The 20,943-nt window shown below is 42.1% G+C and overlaps 1 protein-coding gene across 1 annotated transcript in view; it reads left to right on the top strand.

Moving 5' to 3' along the window:
* The window catches only part of SND1 (staphylococcal nuclease and tudor domain containing 1), a 420,683-nt gene that overhangs the window by 184,331 nt on the left and 215,409 nt on the right, over positions 1-20,943 (top strand). Inside the window, exon 12 of the mRNA XM_005679432.3 lies at positions 989-1,089. Within this exon, the coding sequence (XP_005679489.3) occupies positions 989-1,089 (101 nt within the window). The remainder of the gene's footprint in view (positions 1-988; positions 1,090-20,943) is intronic.

Below are 20,943 nucleotides of genomic sequence, written 5' to 3'. Positions count from 1 at the left end.
CATTTACTCGGGTTCACTCTTGGTGTTCTGCATTGTACAGATTTTGACAAATGTGTAATGACATGTATCCATCATTACAGTATGATCCAGAATAGCTTCACTGCTGTCAAAATCCTGCCCCCTCATCTGTTCATCCTGTCTCATCCTAACCCCTGGCAATCACTGATCTTTTTACTGTCTCCCACATTTTTGCATTTTCCAGAACGTCACAGTTGGAATCATACAATAGATAGCTGTTCGATGGGCATTTTTCTCTTAGCAGTGTGTATTTCAGATTGCTCCATGTCTCTTCATGGCTTGACAGCTCATTCTTTTTAAGTGCTGAATAGTATTCAGTTGTGTTCATGAACCACAGTTTCTTTACTCACTTACTGAAGAACATATTGGTTGCTTTCAAGTTTGGGCATTTATGTTTAAAGCTGCCAGAAACATCCAAGTGCAAGTTTTTGTGTGGACCTAAGTTTTTAACTGGTAGAACATATGGTAAAAGTTTGTTCTGTACAAAACCATTGCTCAGAGTGGCTGCACTGTTTTGTATTCCCAGTAATGGTGAATGAGAATTCCATTTGTTCCATACCCTCACCTCCATTTGTTGTCAGTGTTTTGAATTTTGGCTATTCTAATCGACGTGTTAATAGTTGTCTTAGTTTGCATTTCCCCAGTTACACATGTGGGGCATATTTTCATATGCTTATCATCTGTATGTCTTCTTTGATAAGATATCCAAGTCTTTTACCCATTACAACATTGGGATTTTGACTTTCTTACCGTGGAGGTTTAAGAGTTCTTCCTATATTTTGGATGCTATAGTCCTTTATCCAAGATGGCTTTTGGAGGTGTTTTCTCCCAGTATGTGGTTCAGCTTGCAGTTGTTTTTTAAAAATCTTAGACCCACAAAGTCATACCATGAGTGAGCTGTGCACACGGGGCTGCTAGTGAGCTGTGTTGCAAATCCTTAACCTTAATTACCTTGATTTCTTATTTTCAGGTCAATGTGACTGTGGACTACATTAGACCAGCCAGCCCAGCCACAGATACGGTGCCCGCCTTTTCAGAGCGTACCTGTGCCACCGTCACCATTGGAGGAATGTGAGTGTTCTGGCTGGTAGCAACTTGGCCACGGCTGGGAGCTCTCTTCTCATTCACGTCTCTCCTCCCTTTCACCCCGATTTGCTTCGTGTCACTCTTAACACAGTGGCTTGTGGTTGTTATATGCCTGTGTAGCACTTTGTTTGCAGCATACTTCACAATTGCTCATTAGTTAATCATATATTTTCATTATTGTCATTATTTAAGATTTATTGGGCTCTGTGTCCTTGGCACTATGTAGCATTCATTATTACTATTAATAATGCCATTTATTGAGTGCCAATCAGGCCCTTAGGTACTATGCAAAATTAGAAAGATTCTCTGTGTATTAGTTTAGGAAGTTTAATTGTAGTCCAGAAAAAGAAGAGAGGTTAATTGGACATTTTCTTTGAATAGACGTATGTAATCAGTAGATGACAGGGTCTTCATCTTGTGTTCCACCGGCTGTACCCTGGTTACGTTCCAGAGTCTCCTGGGAGCTTGGTTGACGAGCAGCCTTCCAAGGAGGTATCTGATGGGGGCAGGAGGAAGCCCGCTGGGCCATGCTTCCACAGTAAATATTAAAACAATCAGTCAGTCCCCAGTAGCAATTCTTACTCTGCGTAAAATATACCCACATGCTAATTGTCTCCTTCTCTATTTAACAGTCTTAAATGGTGTTTGTTACCAAACTGGTATTTTGCTTTTGTTTTAAAAAGGGGCATTGTGGAAGGGAAGAAAAGAATAGGTTTCTCATTAAAACAGGGATTGTCTTATTGCGAGTACAATGGAGCCCATTGGGAGAAACACCTTTCTCTAAGCTATAGCCTGTCTCTGACAGGAAGGATATGGTAGCTAATGTGCTTTCCAGAAGGTCTCCTACCACACAGGAGCTTCTCCTGTGCTCCTTCCAAACACCACACTGCCGGCCTGCCTCTCTCCCCCCGCCCTGCCCCCCGCTTCCTGTTGTCGCTTTTAGAAATAAGTATTTTTAGGTGCTGTTGCCGCTCCTATACCTGTCAATGTTGTTGATGTTCACACAGCAATCAGGGGCTTCACTTTTGCCAAGAGGAACTGAATATAGGATTTTGATGTCATTATCTTAACACCTTCACAGGCGTTGGGTTATTTTTAGAAGCAGGTTCTTGAGAAATTAGATAATGTTTTCAGAATGGGGAAAACTGGGAAACATTTTGCTCATTCTTCTATCTGTCTAATTTGCAGTAATGATTATTACCAATTTGTCACCAGTTCTTAGGAGCTCAGTACATGCTTTCCTCCTGTGGAGAGCCGGAAAGTGTGTGTTCCCCTAGACAAATTTAAGGTTTTTGCTGCCACAGACAAGGAGTCCTCTCCAGTAATTGCTCCTTCTGTCTACCTCTGGTAAAGACAACATCACTGCTGTCAAAATGCACATCTTTTTGGCAGATGGTTTCTATTCATGCTTATCTAATGGCCCATTAGAGTGGAGGGATTTTTTTTTTGGTTACCACTGAGGTATATTTTCAAAATTTATGCTGCTTAAAATTAGATATTCTGAAAGTGTTCTCGTAGGGAGTTAACCTTGGCCTTTCTCTCTCCCTGTTGTTGTAAGATGGTATTTGATTTACCAGAGTCCTTACCTCGAATTAGACCAGCCTGGCAGGGTACCTGGGGTGCCCTGCTATCCAGGGCATTCCAAATACTACTGTAGGAAAGTTGAGGTATGAATAATACCAATATCCAAATACTCAACTTAGATTTTAAAATTATATTGGAAGTTTCCTGATTTTAATAGTTTTTTTGGATAACATTGGCTAGAACAGAGGATTTATGTTTTTATCCCAAATGTTTCAATTCCATTTTTAACATAATGAGTTAAATATACTGAGTTTGCTCATGGATTTGTTTCTACTAAACTAGACTGTCTTGAGTAAATTCCTGGGCAGTAATTGGGAGAAATGTGAGGATAGCCTAATACCATTAAGACCTAACTTCACTAGATAGTGAGCTCCCTGAAGATAGAGATTATCGTCTGTTTTATTCCCTGCTGTAGTCTCAGTGTTCAGCAGTTCATAGGAGTTCAATAAATTTGTGAGTTATTTGTTTACTATATTGCAGTGTCCTTTATGAAATAAAATAGGGAGTGTTTAGATGTCTCATAACCTGGGACAGCTGTTTCTTCTGAGCTACAAGTTGGCTTTAATCTGCTAAATATATACATTAAAAAACTTGTATCCAATCCAGTAGTTTTCCCTGTTTGTTTGGTTATTGGAAAGTCTGTGCCAAAAATGTGCTGTGCTTAGTCGCTCAGTCGTTTCCGACTCTTGCAAACCCGTGGACTGTAGCCCACCAGGCTCTTCTGTCCATGGGGATTTTCCAGGCAAGAATACCGGAGTGGGTTGCCATGCGCTCCTCCAGGGGATCTGCCCAACCCAGGAATCGAACCCAGGTCTCCCACATTGCAGGCAGATTCATTACCATCTGAGCTACCAGGGAAGCCCATGCCAAAGATAGGGTGCCTCTAGAAAATGTTTCTGATAGCATGCTTCTGATGTTTGGGTCTTCCTCAAGGCTTTTCTTTATTTTCCTGTGGCCTTTTGTTTTCATTTTTCCCTCAACTTTCTCTGCTTAAATCATTCCAATACTACTGTAGGAAAGTTGAGATATGAATGATACCAATATCCAAATACTCAGCTTAGATTCAGAATTATATCAAATGCTTCTTGATTTTAATAGTTATTTGAAAACATTGTCTAGAGCAGAGGATTTATTCTTTTTATCCCAAATGTTTTAATTCCATTTTTAACATAAAAATGTACTTACATCTCCAGATCTTTGATGTACGATATCCTGGTGGATTAAATAACATCTTCTATGGAATGTTGACTTTACAATACTCCTTACGGAGCCGGAGCCCTAGATCCTTGTGATTCACATCTCCCTCTTCTGTTATGCTTTTCTTGCTCTAATCTTTGCACATTTTGTGGCCATTTAAAAGCCATGCCTCTTACTAACCCTTTTGCAACGGCTTGTTTTTATAAAGGCTTGTTCTTTTTGTACTCATATTTCAGTATTCAGTGAAATACATAATAAAAATGACCAGTATAAATCCAGGGACAGAAGTGCACAGGTGTGTTCAAGCAGTCCTCAGTTACTAACTGGTGTCAGCCTGTGGGTTTTGAGGAGGTTGTAGAATGTGCGGGTCAGTTAAGCAAAGGTTGCTGGGAGAGCTTGTCTAGGAATGTACCACGTCTCTTGTGACAGGCTTTAGACTTTGTTCAACGTTTAGAGATGCGGTAGAATTAAGAAAAGATCAGCTCTATGTCTGTCATTACCTGTAGGCTCATACCCCTTCATATTGGCCTTTGTAGTGTCTAGAGGCTTTCCCTTTAGTCACGGGATCAGCTGTGAATCTCTGATTCTCCAGGAGCTTTTCTCAAACTGCTCATTCCAGGGAAGGAGAAAGAAGAGGCAGATGAGATGGCCTCTTTGAGGGTTATTTCAAAGGAGATATTTTTCAGTGGATTTCACATGCCCAAGTGTGTGAGCTGGCCCTGTCCTCAGTAGGGTTCTGTCAGTCCTCCCATGCTTTCTTTTGCTGTGTGGGTCAGCGTCGAGTTGCATGGCCTTTGGGAGGCCCCTCTCGTGAAACAGTCTTCAACGCCCTCTCTCTTGCCGTCTAGGGAACGAATGAAAATGAGGTTCATCGTTCCTCTAATAGATTACTTTTTTTTTCTTGATTAACTTCACTCAAGTTGGTGAGAGTTGTTACCTTTTAATCAGAGCAGTTTAAATAAAAAATTAAAAGATCAAACTTTGAGTTGTTTCTCATTCTCTGGCTCCCACGTTGGGAATTAGCTGATCCTTTTAGGCCTAGACTGTGACAGGAAGCTGTCAAGATGGTGCTTCCTGTTAATTACTTTTTATTGTATTTAAGACACTTAAATAACTCTTCTTGTGATTTAGTCTTCTATGTAATTAGCTTCAGTGATTAAAATCTCATTCTTCCGTTATTGCCAGAGCCTTCATGAAGAGCAAGTTTTGTGGGGTGACCTTTACTTGTGCTGGACTTCACAATTACTTTGAGCTCCAATTTGGCAGATTCATAGTATCTATTAGCTGATTGACCATGTCTTCTCACACATCACGTTTTCAAAAAAAAAAAAAAGTAAAAAAATTTTTGTTCACATTTATAAAGGGGCACCTAAAAAACTAACTTGGGATCCAGCTTCACACCTACACACTCATAATTACTACCTTCACACCTATACACTCATAATTACTACCACCACCCCATCCACCATCCATGGAAAATTGTCATGTATCCAGTAGGTACAGTGTCACTGAGGTATTGCCCCATTGCTTCTCATTATGTTAAAATATTTCACAATAATAGACAGTAAACATTTTTCCATTTTGGAGAAGTGAAAGGTGGCAGAGATAGAAGTGTGGAATAAAAGCAGTTGGAAAATGCCTATTTTCTGCACAAAGTCAGTTTCTAGAGAGGTGATTTGAGTTTTATAACAGTGATTTTTAAAACATTGTTGTAACCTCTGCTCCTGACTGCAGAGCTTTGCTCCCTGCAAAGGCACTACTGTCCAGCTTAATACCGTATGGAGTCCTTACTACCAGAGATGCTGTGGGACATCTTAGTTACCTCTTTTGTAATGACTGTCATCTAGCAGATGTGAAGCCATCTTTATGAACTTCCTTTGTGGCTCTTTGACTTCTTCATAGATAGTTTGCCTTTATTATGTTTATTTAAATCAGACCATTACTTACAAGGAATCCAACTTCTTTTGCTTTTTTCCATTTTGGTTCCAGCTTGCAGGCATACTTCCTCAGCTGTTCTGTTAGTCACTGAGCATGAGGTTAAGATCTTCTCCTTCTAGAATAGTTCTTTTCTAATCTTAGTTCAGTTTTTCTCGGCCATAGTAGGAAGCAGTGTCATACCACCCTTAGTTTTTCGGGCTTGAGTTCTGTAGCTGTAAGGCTTTCGCTGTCTAGTCAAATCTTAAAACATACTAATGTCTGAGCTAGTTTAATATATTGGTGTGTCTTAAAACATACTAATGTTTTCTTAGCTAAACATAGCTGAAATCAATTTCTGTCCTAGTGTTCTTCCTCACCAGGTGGCCCACAGCATCCTGAAGAGGTATTCTTTCAATAACCGACATAGTGGTAAAGTCAGTGTCTCAGCCAGGAGATAGGATCTGGGTTGTAGCCACCTCTTCTCTGCACAGATTTATTGCTTACAGTTCATCTACTTTAGTGGATTCCCCTACTCCAATCTTTTCCTGCTTTGAAGGAGAAAGAAGACATCAGAAGAAACATTCCTCTTCTCCACCCCTTGAACCCCCTAACACCTAAATCATAAACACTTAACCAACCTTCACTTCTCAAAAGAGCACCTTAGATTGTTTTCTCAACCTCACAGGCTGCTTGATTTATATAACTGTGCTACTTCTGCCATGTGAAGTAGTGGGATTACGCCTGTTCACCATCCTTAAGACACTGGAAGCATCTGTGTCATTTGGCTTAGAATACTTTGGGAAGAATAGTTAAATAATTTCATGTGTCTCCTGCATCAGTTTAAGAGAACGGCCCCATAAAGCACCATAAGAAGGAACTTGGTTTTTGCAAAGGGTTCAGGTGAGAGTCAGGAGAACACTGCAATTTTAGTTGGATCTTACATTTTGTAGCCATCTATATGTGGGACTATCATGCTGCTGAGCCTTTTTTTCTTTCTTTTTTCTTTTTTGCTTTAAAGCCCTGATGCTTTCAGATTATTGTATTACCCTCATCACTATAAGGAAGTTCAATTAAGCTTTACATAATGGAGCACTTGGCTCTTATAAATCAGCCAAATCCTTTGCTGAGCAATGTGTGTTCTTTCACTCTTTTCCCCCCTCAACATCAGTTGTAGAATATCAAGTACTGGGTGACAGTATTTCCTGAGCAGATCTTTAGGAAACTCCCTCATTGGTTTCACAAAGTATACCATGGAGTTTCCAAAGTATACCATGGGAGAAAATGAGGCTTTTCTGCAAATAAGAGGAGCTTATCCTCAGGGAGGAACATTCTGGAGTGCTTAGAGAGATGGATAAAGGTGTCAAAATCATGAGTTAAAGGCCCTGTTTGGAAAAAGGAGGAATGCTGTCCATTTCTGTGGGCCCTAAAAATAGTTCAGCGAGGATCTGGTCCCAGGCAAGAGAGGAGTTTCTGCTCCTGTCTGCTGTGAACAGTAAATTTATCAGTTATTCATCAAATATTTGCTGAGCACCTACTGTGTGTCAGGCCCTGGGAATATAGCCGTGAGTGTTTCCCTCTGCTAAGTCTTCCTGGCTATGCTTCATTCTTGGGAATCTTCTTGCCTCTGGTGGGTGAGACAACAAGAGTCCTTAAGGATATTCACTGACTTTGCTGCCCCCTAGAATCTTGCTTGGCTGGATTTTGACTTTAAGAAACACAAGTGACTTTATATAAACAATACCTGAAAGGGCTCTTCTCTATTCAGGTCTTGCCTGGGACTTTTAGCGAATTTACCACTCAGAAACAGGTTAAAATGAAAGATAATCCCTCTTATATCTTTATTTTTAGTTCAGCCCATAACTGAACCTGTCAGTAGACAAAATGAAATGCTCAAGCAACTCCCCGTTGGAGGCGCTTTGCCCTTTTTCCCGTCACATCACCGTTCCTGACTCATTCGGCGCCGATGGGCCTCTGCGAGTCTGGCAGTTGGTTATGACTCCCCTCTCTCTCCATGCTCCTGAAGACCTGCTTGTCTTATTCCTGCCTCACCTGGCAGAGGAAGGGCCCAATGCTAACTTCCTAACAGAGTCTGCTTCTCACTTTTGTGGATGGTTATCCTTAAAACCTATAAATCCTTATACGTCTATAAATTAACACTACTAGATTTTAAAATTTTCAGTTTTAAGCTATTCTTACTTTGGTTTAGTATTTGCACTGTAATTTCTACCCTTTAACCCCTAGTTGTCTTATATTTGTTTTGTGTGGGTGTGCTTAGCCGTGTGTGTCTCTTTGCAACCCTGTGGACCGTGGCCTGCCAGACTCCTCTGTCCATGGGGTTCCCCAGGCAGGAGCACTGGAGCAGGGTGCCATTTCCTACTCCAGGGGATCTTCGCTAGGAATCGAAAACACATCTCTTGCATCTCCTGCATTGGCAGGCAGATTCTTTAACACTGCGCCACCTGGGTTTCACCAGTGGTAAACTTTATAACGTTCAGTTGCTGTTTCTGAGTAACTTTACATAGTATCTCTGTACTGCTCACTCTGAAAGGTTAGGAAGTTATAATGGTTACACTTCTTTAAAGAGGTTTGATTTTTAGGTTTTATTAAGATGGGCTTCCCCGATGGCTCAGTGGATAAAAAATCCACACGCAGTGCAGGAGATACAGGAGACACGGGTTTAACCCCTGGGCTGGGAGGTCTCCTGGAGGAGGAAAGGGCAACCTGCTCCAGTATTCTTGCCTGAAAAGTCCCATGGACAGAGGGGCCTGGTGGGCTACAGTACAAAGGGTCACAAAGAGGCGGACGTGACTGAGCAGCAAAGCACAGAGTATAGCACGTATCCAGTCTCTCCTCTTTCAGCGTAATTGTCTTCTAACCTTTGCTTGTAAGTTGATCATAAATATTTAAAACCTGTCTCCCATCTCCATAGCTGTTAGAATTGTATAAGTGTTACTGTTGGAACAAAAGACACAGAGTGATTAGTCCTGTAGAAAAGGAACTCAGCCTTTAAATGCAAAGAGAAATGCTGAATTAGTTAAAGATCTGCTCAGTAACACTGTCACCCAATACATTAATTCTGTGTCTGTATTTCCTTCTTCATATACATTTCTTTATATGCAGTTGCCACTGTATCTCAAGTCATTCTTTCTGTGTTTCTTTCCTTTCATTTGTTGAAGAAACTTGATTTTTCTCATGTGTTGGGTGGTCAAATTTCTGAATGAAATGTCTAAATATTTTTGCATACATTCATATTTGTTAGTATTATTATCAAATTGTAGCTTGAAAATTGTTTTCCTAAAAACTTTGAAGGCATCGTGCTCTGTTGCTTCAACAGTGTTTTTGAGAAATCCAATTTCTCTTTCTTTAAATGTAACTTCTTTTCCCCTGGCTTTGGAATTGTTATTACCGTTTCCCATTAATTGGTTTTCTGAAATTTTATCAACATATTTCTATGTCTGTCTTTTTTTGCTTCGAACTCGATTGTCTTTTCCACTCTGAACACCAAAACAATTTTTGTTGTTGTTGTTACTTCTTGAATTATTTTCTTTCTCTCTTTTGCTACATTGTATCTTATGCTTCATATATCTAACTTTTCTTCCAAATGTTTAAAACCTCCTTTGCATTTTTGTTCTATATTCAAGATGTCTTCATTTTTGCCTCTTGCTTAGTCAGCCAGCCATGTATATTGATTGATTTTACATTCGTAACCATCTCTTGTTCATTCATCTCACTCATTCATATACTTGTTAGTTCATAGACTCAGTATTTCGAGAGTGCCTGGTGTGTACCAAGTACCTGGAATATATCATTGTTCTAAAATGGAAATGATTTGTATGCCATGAAATTTACATACTAGTCTCTTAATCACACCCATTTTACTTTTTAATTGCAGCACTCACATTTAAATTTTCTGTTCTTTAAGTATTCTATTTTAATAGCATCCTTCCTGGTGGCTCAGAGGATAAAGCATTTGCCTGCAATGCTATCCCTGGGTGGGGGAAGATCCCCTGGAGAAGGAAATGGCAATCCACTCCAGTATTCTTGCCTGGAGAATCCCATGGACAGAGGAGCCTGGCGGGCTACAGTCCTCAGGGTCACAAAGAGTCAGAAACGACTGAGCGACTTCACTTCTTAGTCTATGAATATAATGTTTTCTCTATCTCTGAGAATCTTATTTAAAAATTAAACACCTCTTCCAGCTTTCCCCCATGACTAAATGTTCTTTGCTTTGTCCTTTTTCTTTCGTAAGTCCTCCAGCATTGTATGAACCTTGACCTATATTTACGAAGGACCCAGTTGGAGTTGGCCCAGCTGTTGCTCTGCAGTAGTGTGTCTCGCAGACATCTCTGTCATAAAGAAGTCATAGGAGAGGAGAAAGGGCCAAAGGGAGCCTTCCCTATATGGTGCCTGAAAGAGGAGCTGGAACACAGAGGGAGCAGGCAGATTGCAGACCCCACCGAAACTGTCAGAGCTTGGGGGCTTTCGTCAGCTGTTAGGGAGCCTTAGTGTATTTTCCGGGCCTATAAGGTTGAGGGGTGGGGAGCAGGGATAGGGTAGGCCTATGCTGTGTTCAGCCACCTCTCTCTAAATATTGTGCCTCGGCTTTACTTTCAGGCCACACAATCCGTCTAAATCACCTGCCCTCTGTTCTACTAGAACACGTGTTTCTTTGAAGTGAATTATCTTGTATGACATTGACAATTTGGGGAAACATTGGATATAAAGCAGAAGTCATGTTGGTTTGTAAGTGACATTCCCAAATACATTGAAATATTGAAAGGGTAAGGGATAAACTCTTACATGTAAAGGGAGAGCTTCAGAAGGTATAAAGACTTGAGAAAAATCTCAGTGTGAAGTTGAGACGTTTACAGTAGGAACTTCCTTTAATTTAAGTCATGAGTGCTTTAGTGGCTTCAAGAACCTTTATTCTGTTCACTGTTTAGCTCAGTAGCACCCTGTCAGTGAGGTCGGAAAAGCTGTGAAGACACTTTTGCCAGTATTCAAACAGTGGATTAATGAAGAAAACTGGGCTTCCCAGGTGGCTCAGTGCTTGAGAATACACCTGCCAATGCAGGAGACATGGGTTCGATCCCTAGGTCAGGAAGATCCCCTGGGGGAGGAAGTGGCAACCCATCCCCATATTCTTGCCTAGGAAACCTCATGAATAGAGGAGCCTGGCAGACTCCAGTCCGCAGTTGCAAAGAGTCAGACAGGACTAAGCACAAGCACACTGAGGAAGGCTACACTCTGCCTCAGACTTTGTTTTGAATAAAGTGGTCTCTATTGATGGCACAACATTGTAAACCAACTATACTTTTAAAATGGTCTCTGTTGAAAACAAAGCCCGATAGTCCCTCCTCTAGAGGTAGTGTCAGAGTCCCAGAGTTCAAGACTACTCAGCCTGTAGAGATTTCCATTGTGTGCCCTTTTTTTTAGGGTTTTTTTTTTTTTTTGCTGGTGCTTAGGCTGTAAAGTTCCATAGCGTTTAAGGGGACCACCTATAACCCTGTTGGTTTAGGAGTTTTGGTGCTTTTGTGGTATATGAATTGATCAGGATCACACAAACAAGTAGATACTGGAAAAAATGCCAAGTGCTTGCTGGTTAGGGTATTTCTCTTTTAGTTAGTTAGTTCAGTCGCTCAGTCGTGTCTGACTCTGCGACTCCATGAATCACAGCACGCCAGGCCTCCCTGTCCATCACCAGCTCCCGGAGTTCACTCAGACTCACGTCCATCGAGTCAGTGATGCCATCCAGCCATCTCATCCTCGGTCGTTCCCTTCTCCTCCTGCCTCCAAGCCCTCCCAGCATCAGACTCTTTTCCAATGAGTCAACTCTTCACATGAGGTGGCCAAAGTCCTGGAGTTTCAGCTTTAGCTTCATTCCTTCCAAAGAACACCCAGGACTGATCTCCTTTAGAATGGACTGGTTGGATCTCCTTGCAGTCCAAGGGATTCTCAAGAGTCTTCTCCAACACCACAGTTCAAAAGCATCAATTCTTCGGCGCTCAGCCTTCTTCACAGTCTAACTCTCACATCCGTACATGACCACTGGAAAAACCATAGCCTTGACTAGACGGGTCTTCGTCCTAGCACCTCCATGGGCATCGTAGAGATGGGTGGGGAAGAGGCGGCCTGGCCGGCCCTGCTCTCCGGAACGCTGTTCTTGATCCATCTCGGATGATGTGCCCAGAACCTACTCACTGTGTACTTCGTATCTGTCAGTAAAAGCCCTTGATATGCTATGCTCAATTACTCAGTCGCGTGCAACTCTGAGACCCGTGAACTGTAGTCCACCAGGCTCCTCTGTCCACGGGGCTTCTCCAGGCAAGAACCCTGGAGTGGGTTGCCTCACCTCCAGGGGATCTTCCCAGCCCAGGGACTAACCCAGGTCTCCCACACATTGCAGGCAGATTCTTTATCATCTGAGCCACCAGGGAAGCCCTTGAGGCTTCCCTAGTTTGTCACCCATCTGACCCTATCTGTTTTCTGTCTTTCAGGGTTTGTGCAAACTTTCTGACGTGCTGCTAACTTGCGTTCTCATTCTCCGTCACCATTAGGGCTTTATTCTTGTGCATATGTCTTTTGCGCCATTTCAGCAGGACCTTGTAAAGAATGTCATGTGGACTTAAGTTCTCAGTCTGCCATTCTCAACCCCCCTCAAGCATTCTTTCTCTCTTCCTTTGGAGAATGAAATTGATGTGATGAGGAGAAGGGACATTCGACATGGTTACCAATAAGTACAAATTGTGTCTTTTAATGCCATTTCTCAGCCCCTTTCTGTATACAGTTCTGTGGCCAGCACAGTACACAGTGGTAACGAAGTAGCAATGGATTTTTATCTTCCTTGGTGATGCCGCTTAACAGGGATTTGCTTCAGTTCATACTGAATGCCTTTTTTAAAGTAATAAAAATTGTAGTAGCATTTTCAAAAGTTTAAAACATATGAAAGAATCACTCATTATGTAATCGTGCTAACATAAGCCTTGTTTGAAGGGTGTGCCTTTTGAGTGCAGGTTATTTTTTAAGGATGTAATAATTTCAAACAGGAAAACTTTGACCATTTGGCATTTTGTTGGATGAAGGCTAGTTGTTGCTGGATCTGAAGATTCTGTAGCTATTTTTTTAAAGTGGGCTTTGGAGGTAAACACAATTGAGATTTAAACTCTATGCATGGCTGATTCACGTCAGTGTATGGCAGAACCCACTACAGTATTGTAAAGTAATTAGCCTCCAATTAAAATAAATTAATTAATTAAAAAAAAAACTCAGCTCTATGCCTCGATAGCTGTGCAGTCTTGGGCCATAGTTTTTTCCTGTGTGAGTTCTATACAATAATACTACACTCCTAGGGCTGTTGTGACATTAAATGTATCAATGCATTTAATACGTTTAGCACAGTGACTAAGCCAGAACAATCGAATATGTCCATGGGTCCTAAGTCTGGACTCCAAACTGGTCATTGGCCTAATTTCAGACCTAGTGGTCTCTTTCGTCCCCTGTCACCTCTCCTACGTCTCTGGCCATCTGTTTGACTCAACTTTTTCCTTTCCTAAAGGATTTTCATTGACTGCTTTTATGTTCCATCCTCTTCACAGTTCCCCCTCCTGCCCCTGGCCAAGCCCACCCACTTGATAATGTTGCTACCTCACAGATGGACTTGAATAAGATCGAGAGAATGCCTAGTATGTGCTGCATGCTCAGAGGCTTAACAACAAATTACCCATGGGATTATGATTAGATGCTGTTATCCTAGTCTGTCTGTTGTTTTGGCTGTGCTGCTCTGCACGCAGGACCCTAGCTCCCCGACCAGGGATTGAACCCTTGCCCCCCTGCACTGAGAGTGAGGAGTCTTAACCACTGAACCACCAGGGATGTCCCCTGTACTAGTTTGTTTTCATTGTTCCGTGGCAGATGCTTTGGTTTTAGACTTCTCTTTTTTTCATTTTTTCAATTGCCACTAAATCATATCATTTTTCCTCTAAGCAGTGAATGTAAATATGTGTTCACCTAAGCACTACTGTAAAAGTAGAATATATTCATGAGTAATTTTTAATGCTTCAGGGAGTTTAATATGCACTTACCATTGAGTAAGAACAATATATATTCCTTAGTAAAAGCAATTTATTGAATAATCTTTCAAACCAAGAGGTGTTGCTAATAAGCCGACTCCCTGGGTTTAGTTGCTTCATATACTTATTTAGTTACCTATTTACTTCCTATCTGTCTATATGAGTTGTTTTAAAGGCAGAGGGCTATTGACTAAGTGTTTTAGGAGATCCTGCTATTCTGTATCCCTACAGTGAAAATCGTCCTGAAAGTAAGATTCTGTGTATTGCAGCGGGGTTGGGGGAGAGCTGCAGAATCTTAGTTCCCTACCAGGGATTGAACCTGGGCCCTGAGCAGAGAACGTGGGGAGTCCTAACCTCTGGATCTCCAGGGAAGTTCCCTTTGAAGATCTTTCAGGGATCCACATCTCTGCTGTGATGCCTTTTGTAAGTTTTGTGCCATCATTGTGTTCACAACAAGTCGAACATGGAGGGATTTAACAAATACCTGGACCTTGGAGGTCAGCACGCATGGTAGAATTTGGAGACATTTAACGGCATGAGCTTCATAAGGGCCAAAGGAAATTTGAGACGCCTTTCATCAAGTTTCCTCGGTTTTCCATCGAGGCTTTTGGCTTTCTGATATATCTATTTACATAACAGCTGTGATTCAGCTAACTATTGCCTTAATGTGAGCTTCCATTGTGTTAAAATTGTGATTTATAAACCATCATGTATCAGGTCATTAACAAGGGGAATTAATTATATTATTGTTTTTAGCCCATCTCGCCTCCTCCCAAAACAAAACCACCTTGACACTGACTACAAAATCGCCTTTCTTTTTCTTTAAAGTAGGAAGCACCTATGGAAATCACTCAAATGTTTGTCACCACTTTCTCGGAAACCTGTCTTTGAAACTGTGTTCTATTGTGTGTCACTCAGCATGGCCTTTGGCTGCAGAGCAATCAGACCATTTAAGTGAGGCTTGATCACAGGGGCTCCGGAGTGGTTTACTGTATTTCAAAGTTGGGCACCAAAATAATCCCATGTTCCCCCCAAAGGGGAGTGAAGAAAAGGAAACCTTGAAACCCCGATTGTGTTGCTGGGTTCATTTGTTGCTTCTATTAAAATGAAGAATCCTTAAGTTAAAAAACAGTTTGTCTGCTAATCCTTAGGAAAACATTGACCACCTGAAAACATTTTTGTTTAGACTTGGTTGCAGAGATAGAAACTCATTTCTAGATCCGTTACCCACTGCAATTGTAAACTTTGTTTTTGCAGTGAAAGTCGAAAGTTGCTCCCACATTCTAGACCTTGTCTACACTGACGCTGGGCTTGGTCCAGTTGCTAATGGATTCCGGGGAACAAAACAGGACTTGCCTGTTCGTGTGGTGCCAGCTGGCTGGGTTATGGGCCATAAACCATAACGGAGCCGTTAGTAGAATTCTTACTCGGCCCATTTTTCCTTCCTGACCCATATGAAAGAACTTCCCTTGAGCCTCCACTGTGAGAAGCCACCTGTGCCAGAACAGTTTTTCTTCTAAATTATCTAGAAGAAGATAGTTATTCTTCTAGTTACCAGTGGCTAGGTTTTTCTTGTAGCAGACCGACAGCCCTCCAGAATCTAGGTTATTATTTTGAACACCTTCCTCTAAACAAAGCATTTTCAATATGTATCAGCAAATGCAAAAAAAAAAAAAAGGCAAAAACTACCGAGGGTTTGAAAAAGGCTTTCCCCATTGCCATGTTGGCCTCTACCGGACCTTGCGATTTGGCTGGTTCTCCTCGCGCTGTCGAGCTGATCCTTCCGTGCCATTATGTAATTTCCTGTCTTGGGTGCATGTTTGTGTGGGCGGGTGGTTTTGTTTTGTTTTTAAGTGGTGTTTAATGTCAGGCTAATAATAAACTGGATACGTAGGCCTGGTTTTGTCATAATGGCCGCGCGTTTGCTTATTTGTCCCTTATTCCCCTGAGAAGCAGAGAACTCCCCCTCCTCAAGTGGTGCCTACATGTTGGAGGGGGGGCCCTTGTCATCACGGCTGCCTAGGAAATGCAGCGCAGCGACTGGCAGCTCTGCCCTAGAGGGACAGGCGCGAGGAATCTTCTCCCGGGGCGCTCCCACAGCCCATTCCTTGTCTTCCTGCGACCTAAATAGAGCCAACAGGAATGGCTTTGCCGTTCCTGAACCAGTTCCAGAGTTTGGTCTGCTCTCTGTCTACAGTTCTTAGATTCTGTATCTTTGCGAAATGCCAGGACCTTTGACACATGACGCTTTATGAATCTGGGGGCCTTAAGCTGAATTCCATCATCCTTGGCGTCTTCAATTCTTGAAAAGAAGACTCTATTAGTTGTCTGGGCTGTTTTTTCACACAACTGCATTATTGAATCACTTGGGACTCTTAAAAAATAATGGTATCCTATATTTTAAAAACCAGGTCCTGATATTTATTGTCTTAAAAATACTGATTTTTACCTCTAGAGATGCTGGTTTTCTTGGCCTGGAATGGGCATCCTGAATGGTGATTCAAATGTGCCACCAGTGTTAATAAGCTCTAGGAAAGGAAGACCAGGGGAAATAGAAGTTTCCAAAACCAGCATTCTCCTCTACTCTCAGCTAAGTTGTAGATACAAGTAATAGGAAGAATAAAAATGACTTCACAAGTGTGTGTTTTCTCAGTTCACTTTCACTCCCTAAGCTCAGCCTTTTCCCTCCATTAATTTCTCTTTTACCAGCTCTGCTTCAAAAAAGTGCAGAATGGCAGAGTAACGCTGGGTCGAAGGGGATGATGGTTATTTCTAGCTCTGCCTCCAGCTTATTGAGTGACCTTGACAAGTCATTGACTCTCTTTTCCTAAGGCCCTAATCTTGACTTTTCTGAAGGAGAAAGTGGCATAAGCAGTATTGCAAATATTATGCCTCCTTCATTTACCTCTTCTTAGTAATGCATAATTCCTTTAAACTTGTCCTCGGGTTCCTAACAGAAGTTTAACAGGCAGTGTTAAAGTCTTGGCTTTAAGTCTTGGTGTGAATTTGTCTTCTTGTGTAGCCCTCCTTGCTCAGCTTCTGGATCATAAACGCTGGGTTTACTTGGAAGTCTGTGGATTTGCGAACTCAGACAGCTAACTCCTAGTGATTACTACTGACTGACTGAGTGCTTTCATTGCTACTGGCTGCTGTGGTGGTTCGTCGCTCAGTTGTGTTTGTCTCTTACGTGACCCTATGGACTGTAGCCCGCCAGGCTCCTCTGCCCTTGGAATTTTCCAGGCAAGAATACTAGAGTGAGTTGCTGTTTGCTCCTCCAGGGAATCTTCCCTACCCAGGGATCAAACCTGGGTCTCCTATGGCTTCTGCATTGCAGGCAGATTCTTGACCGCAGCTGACATGACCTTAAATTATTTACCGTGGGAACAATATACAATATTGTGAGGTGATGAGACTTCTAATACTCCTTTTACATCTTTCTCTAATTATCCAATTTAGAGATTTTTGTCTGCTTGGTGGCTGTTGTATTGTTTTAAAATTTTCTCCTTAACAGGAATTCTTAAGCAGTAAAAGGTGTTAGTGTCTTTTGTTGGTGGTGATATTGTTGATACCTAACCAAAACTGTGTCTTTTAAATACTTTGGGGAACAAAAGAAAGTAGAGTTGACTGTGTTCTATTTTGATCTGTAGACTGACATATCTGAAATTAATAATGTGTATTTAGATGACTGAGGCATAATTATTTGGCTGCGTTTAATCCAAACTAATATCCTCAAGTGATTTGCTGTTTCTGTTGTTGCCCTTCTAGATGTAACCCCACTTATGACCCTGACTGTTTTCCTTCACGCCTTACTATTTATAAACAGGGCTTGTACTCAGCTAGTATTCAGTTGTATAACAAACTAGCCTGTACTGTAATGTTAAATATTTTGAATATTGCCCCCTGCTTATAACACACAAACGTTTGAGTCTGTTCTTAACCTTGGAAGACTTGTTTTCCAAATTTGGTTTGGTTGGCAGAGAGGAAAGAGTCAATGTCTTTGTTTGTGAGGGGTTGGGTAGTTTGAATTGGCACTGTTTTCCATGCCTTGTTCTGCATTGTGTTTGAGAGGGTGTGGCTGAGAATCTCAGCCTGAGCTTGAGTAGAACTTGGGTGGTGTGTGTTTTTCTTATAAACGCAGTGTCCCAGTATCCATAAAAAGTAAATAGAAGTCCCTGGAGGCTGTGTTTCCCATCAGAAACTCAGGAAAATTGGGGTATGTAGTTTGTACTGTGCACATTCTGTTTTTCCTCTTTAGACCCTTACAGCAGTAGTTGAGGGCTTCCTTTTTGACGTTGGTAATGTTCAGCAGTAAGACAGTGTTCATTGTGGATTAGAGCATTCATTAAGGTCAGCGCTCATCTCCCTTCCTCTCCCTAGCCAGCCCTCTGCACAGTTTACCTTCCATTTTCATAGCTGAGTAATCTTTTTCTGGAAAGTATACTTTTTTATGGCAGCTTCAAAAAGCAGGAGCTGAAGAATGGGTTCACTTTGCCTAGAGTCCGGTCGGTGGGACTGAAAGCAGTGTGGAAAATGAAATCATGTGTACTAAGCCGCTTCAGTCCTGTGTGACTCTTTGCAGCCCCATGGATTGCAGCCCACCGAACTCCTCTGTCCACAGGATTTTCCAGGCAAGAATACAGGTCGCCATTTCCTCCTCCAGGGATCTTCCTGACCCCGGGATTGGACCTAAGTCTCCTGTATTGGCAGGTGGATTCTTTACCACTAAGCCACCTGGGAAGCCCTCAGCAGACTGGGATTTTCCTAAAACTTCTCTAGAGTAAACTTGTTTCCAGGGCACAAAGCAATAGCAGCATCGCAGCCCACAGCCTCCCAAGAAAAACTAACACAATTAAAGAGGTGAAATCTGCCCAGGGTATCTGGAATCTCTTCTCCCTCTTGTTTAAGTCTTGAGGATTTTATTCACTCCTGATTTTTGTTCCATGTGATTTCAGGAGATGATGATTTCCCATTCATGACATAACTTATATGTCACCCCCTCTGTCTCCCCTGTAATAACAAAATTGCTGGGATAGCTCTCCAACCAGTTTTTTTAAAAAATCTGATAATTCATTTCTAAATTGGAACTTGTTTCTTTCTAATCAGCCTTGTAATGTATTACAGACATCACTCTCGGCATTGGCTACAGAAGTGATTTAATGCTGAGTTTTTAATGACTCCTTCATTAATCCTGGTATTCTGGGATTTAACACCCGCTGGCCTTTGACCAGTGGAAATGATGAAAACTTAGATTTCATGCATATTGGATAACACTAGCCCGTTGCGGGAGCCATGAATCTTGCCACTGCAGCGGATGCGTGTGATGGAGAGGCTGCAGCTGGGTGGGCGCACTCCCAGGCCACGCGCCGCTGCCCACGAGGTGAGCGCAACATCTCTATCAGCCCAGGGTGACCTCCTTTCAGGACAGCCGGGTTTGGAGCAGGAGCCTGTACTGGTGGCTTCATCCACCAGACAGGCCTCTGGATTTGAGAAGTAAGGCTCACCTTTTCAGGATTTCTTTAAGGAAAGCATCATGTACCTTAACATGATAAGGTACATGTAACCTTAACATTGGTCCCCCCCTTTTTTTTTTTTTCCTTTTTTTTTCTTCTAGTAAAGCCCCAGAATTTTTCAGTTCAAGACTGTCTAGTACAGAAATTCCCTGATGGTCCAGTAGTTAAGACTGTGCTTCCACTGCAGGAGTCACAGGTGCGATCCCTGGTCAGGGAACTAGGATCCCATATGCCGCAGCCCAGAAAAACACAAAAGGCTATCTAGTGCACCTCCCTCGTTTTATAAGCAAGATGTCTGAGTTCAGGAGGAGTGGCAGAACCAGGCCACTGTTGAAGGTAACAGCAACCAGAGTGATCCCCAGCAGGTGCGGAGCTCGCCGTGTGCAGGCAGAGCCTCAGTGTTGTCATTTACTTACTCCTCACAAAAGCTTCGTAAAGTGACCTTGCAGAGCAAGCCCAGGTCTCCACGGCGCCTCTCCCCACCTCCTGCTGCTGTTGAAAGTACAGGTGCCCCTGGTGGTGGCTCTCCTCACTCTTGATGGAAGTGTCGGGAATGCTCTTTCGAAGAGACGAAGAGACGGGCTAGTTTATTTATGGTAGAATCTTGTGGGCAGGCTGAATACCAAGAGTAGATGCCAGGTTCTTTTCTTCTCCCCACAAATTGCTGCTCAGGAGAGAGGATGTTACCTTATACTTGGAGTCTTCACAGAGGCTCTTGTATTATTACACACTGCTCCCTCAGTTTATTTGCAGCACATTAGTTAGCCAGCTACAACGGCATGAAGGTCACATGGCAGCATTATTAAAAAGGAACCAGTAATTTTTTTTAACATGAATGAAGCAATTATTACAGTGAATATGACCCCCTAACTGTGAGAGCTGAGTGTCACAGGAATTACCCTCTTAAAGGTCACTTTAAAAGCAGTGCTATGAGGCGCGAGAGACAGATTTTTTTTTTCCTGTAAAGGACTAGATACTAATATTTCAGCTTTGATAGCTATGTGCACCGCATGGAAACTATTCAACCCTGCCTTGGTAATCCTAAGGCAGCCAGACAATATGCAGACAACCGGGCGTGGCTGTGTCCCAGTGCAACTTTAATCATACAGACAGACCTTGAGTTTGCATCCCCTATGCTATGGAGATATGAACAGATACTTCTAGAACAACTAGTAAACCCAGACATCTGAATATTATGAAAATGCGGGAAGAATTTCTGAAGGCATAGAGCATGTTGAAAAAGGGAGATGGGTACAATGAGAGAGAACTAGCTCAGAATTGTCTGTAATGATAGTGTATGTTGTAATATTAAATACCTTTGTGCAGAGTATTGAGGGGGTAAAAAGTAGGGTTTTAACCAAAACAATACTTCTAGATTTAATAAATTATAGATAAACAATTTCAGTCATATCCAGAAACTTGATGAAGACGCACAATCCCCCACCCGCCCCCCCACCCCCGTTCCCCATCAAAAGCAGCCCTGGTATCACGTTAAGTGCAAGTATGTTTCCTTGAAATGTTTTCTCTTGCCTTTTACCAAGACTCAGATTATGCGGAAGTGG

The sequence above is a fragment of the Capra hircus genome, chromosome 4 (genome assembly GCF_001704415.2).
Source record: "Capra hircus breed San Clemente chromosome 4, ASM170441v1, whole genome shotgun sequence".
In the NCBI taxonomy this organism is placed as follows: Eukaryota; Metazoa; Chordata; class Mammalia; order Artiodactyla; family Bovidae; genus Capra; species Capra hircus.
This window is presented reverse-complemented; position numbering and strand designations above follow the sequence as displayed.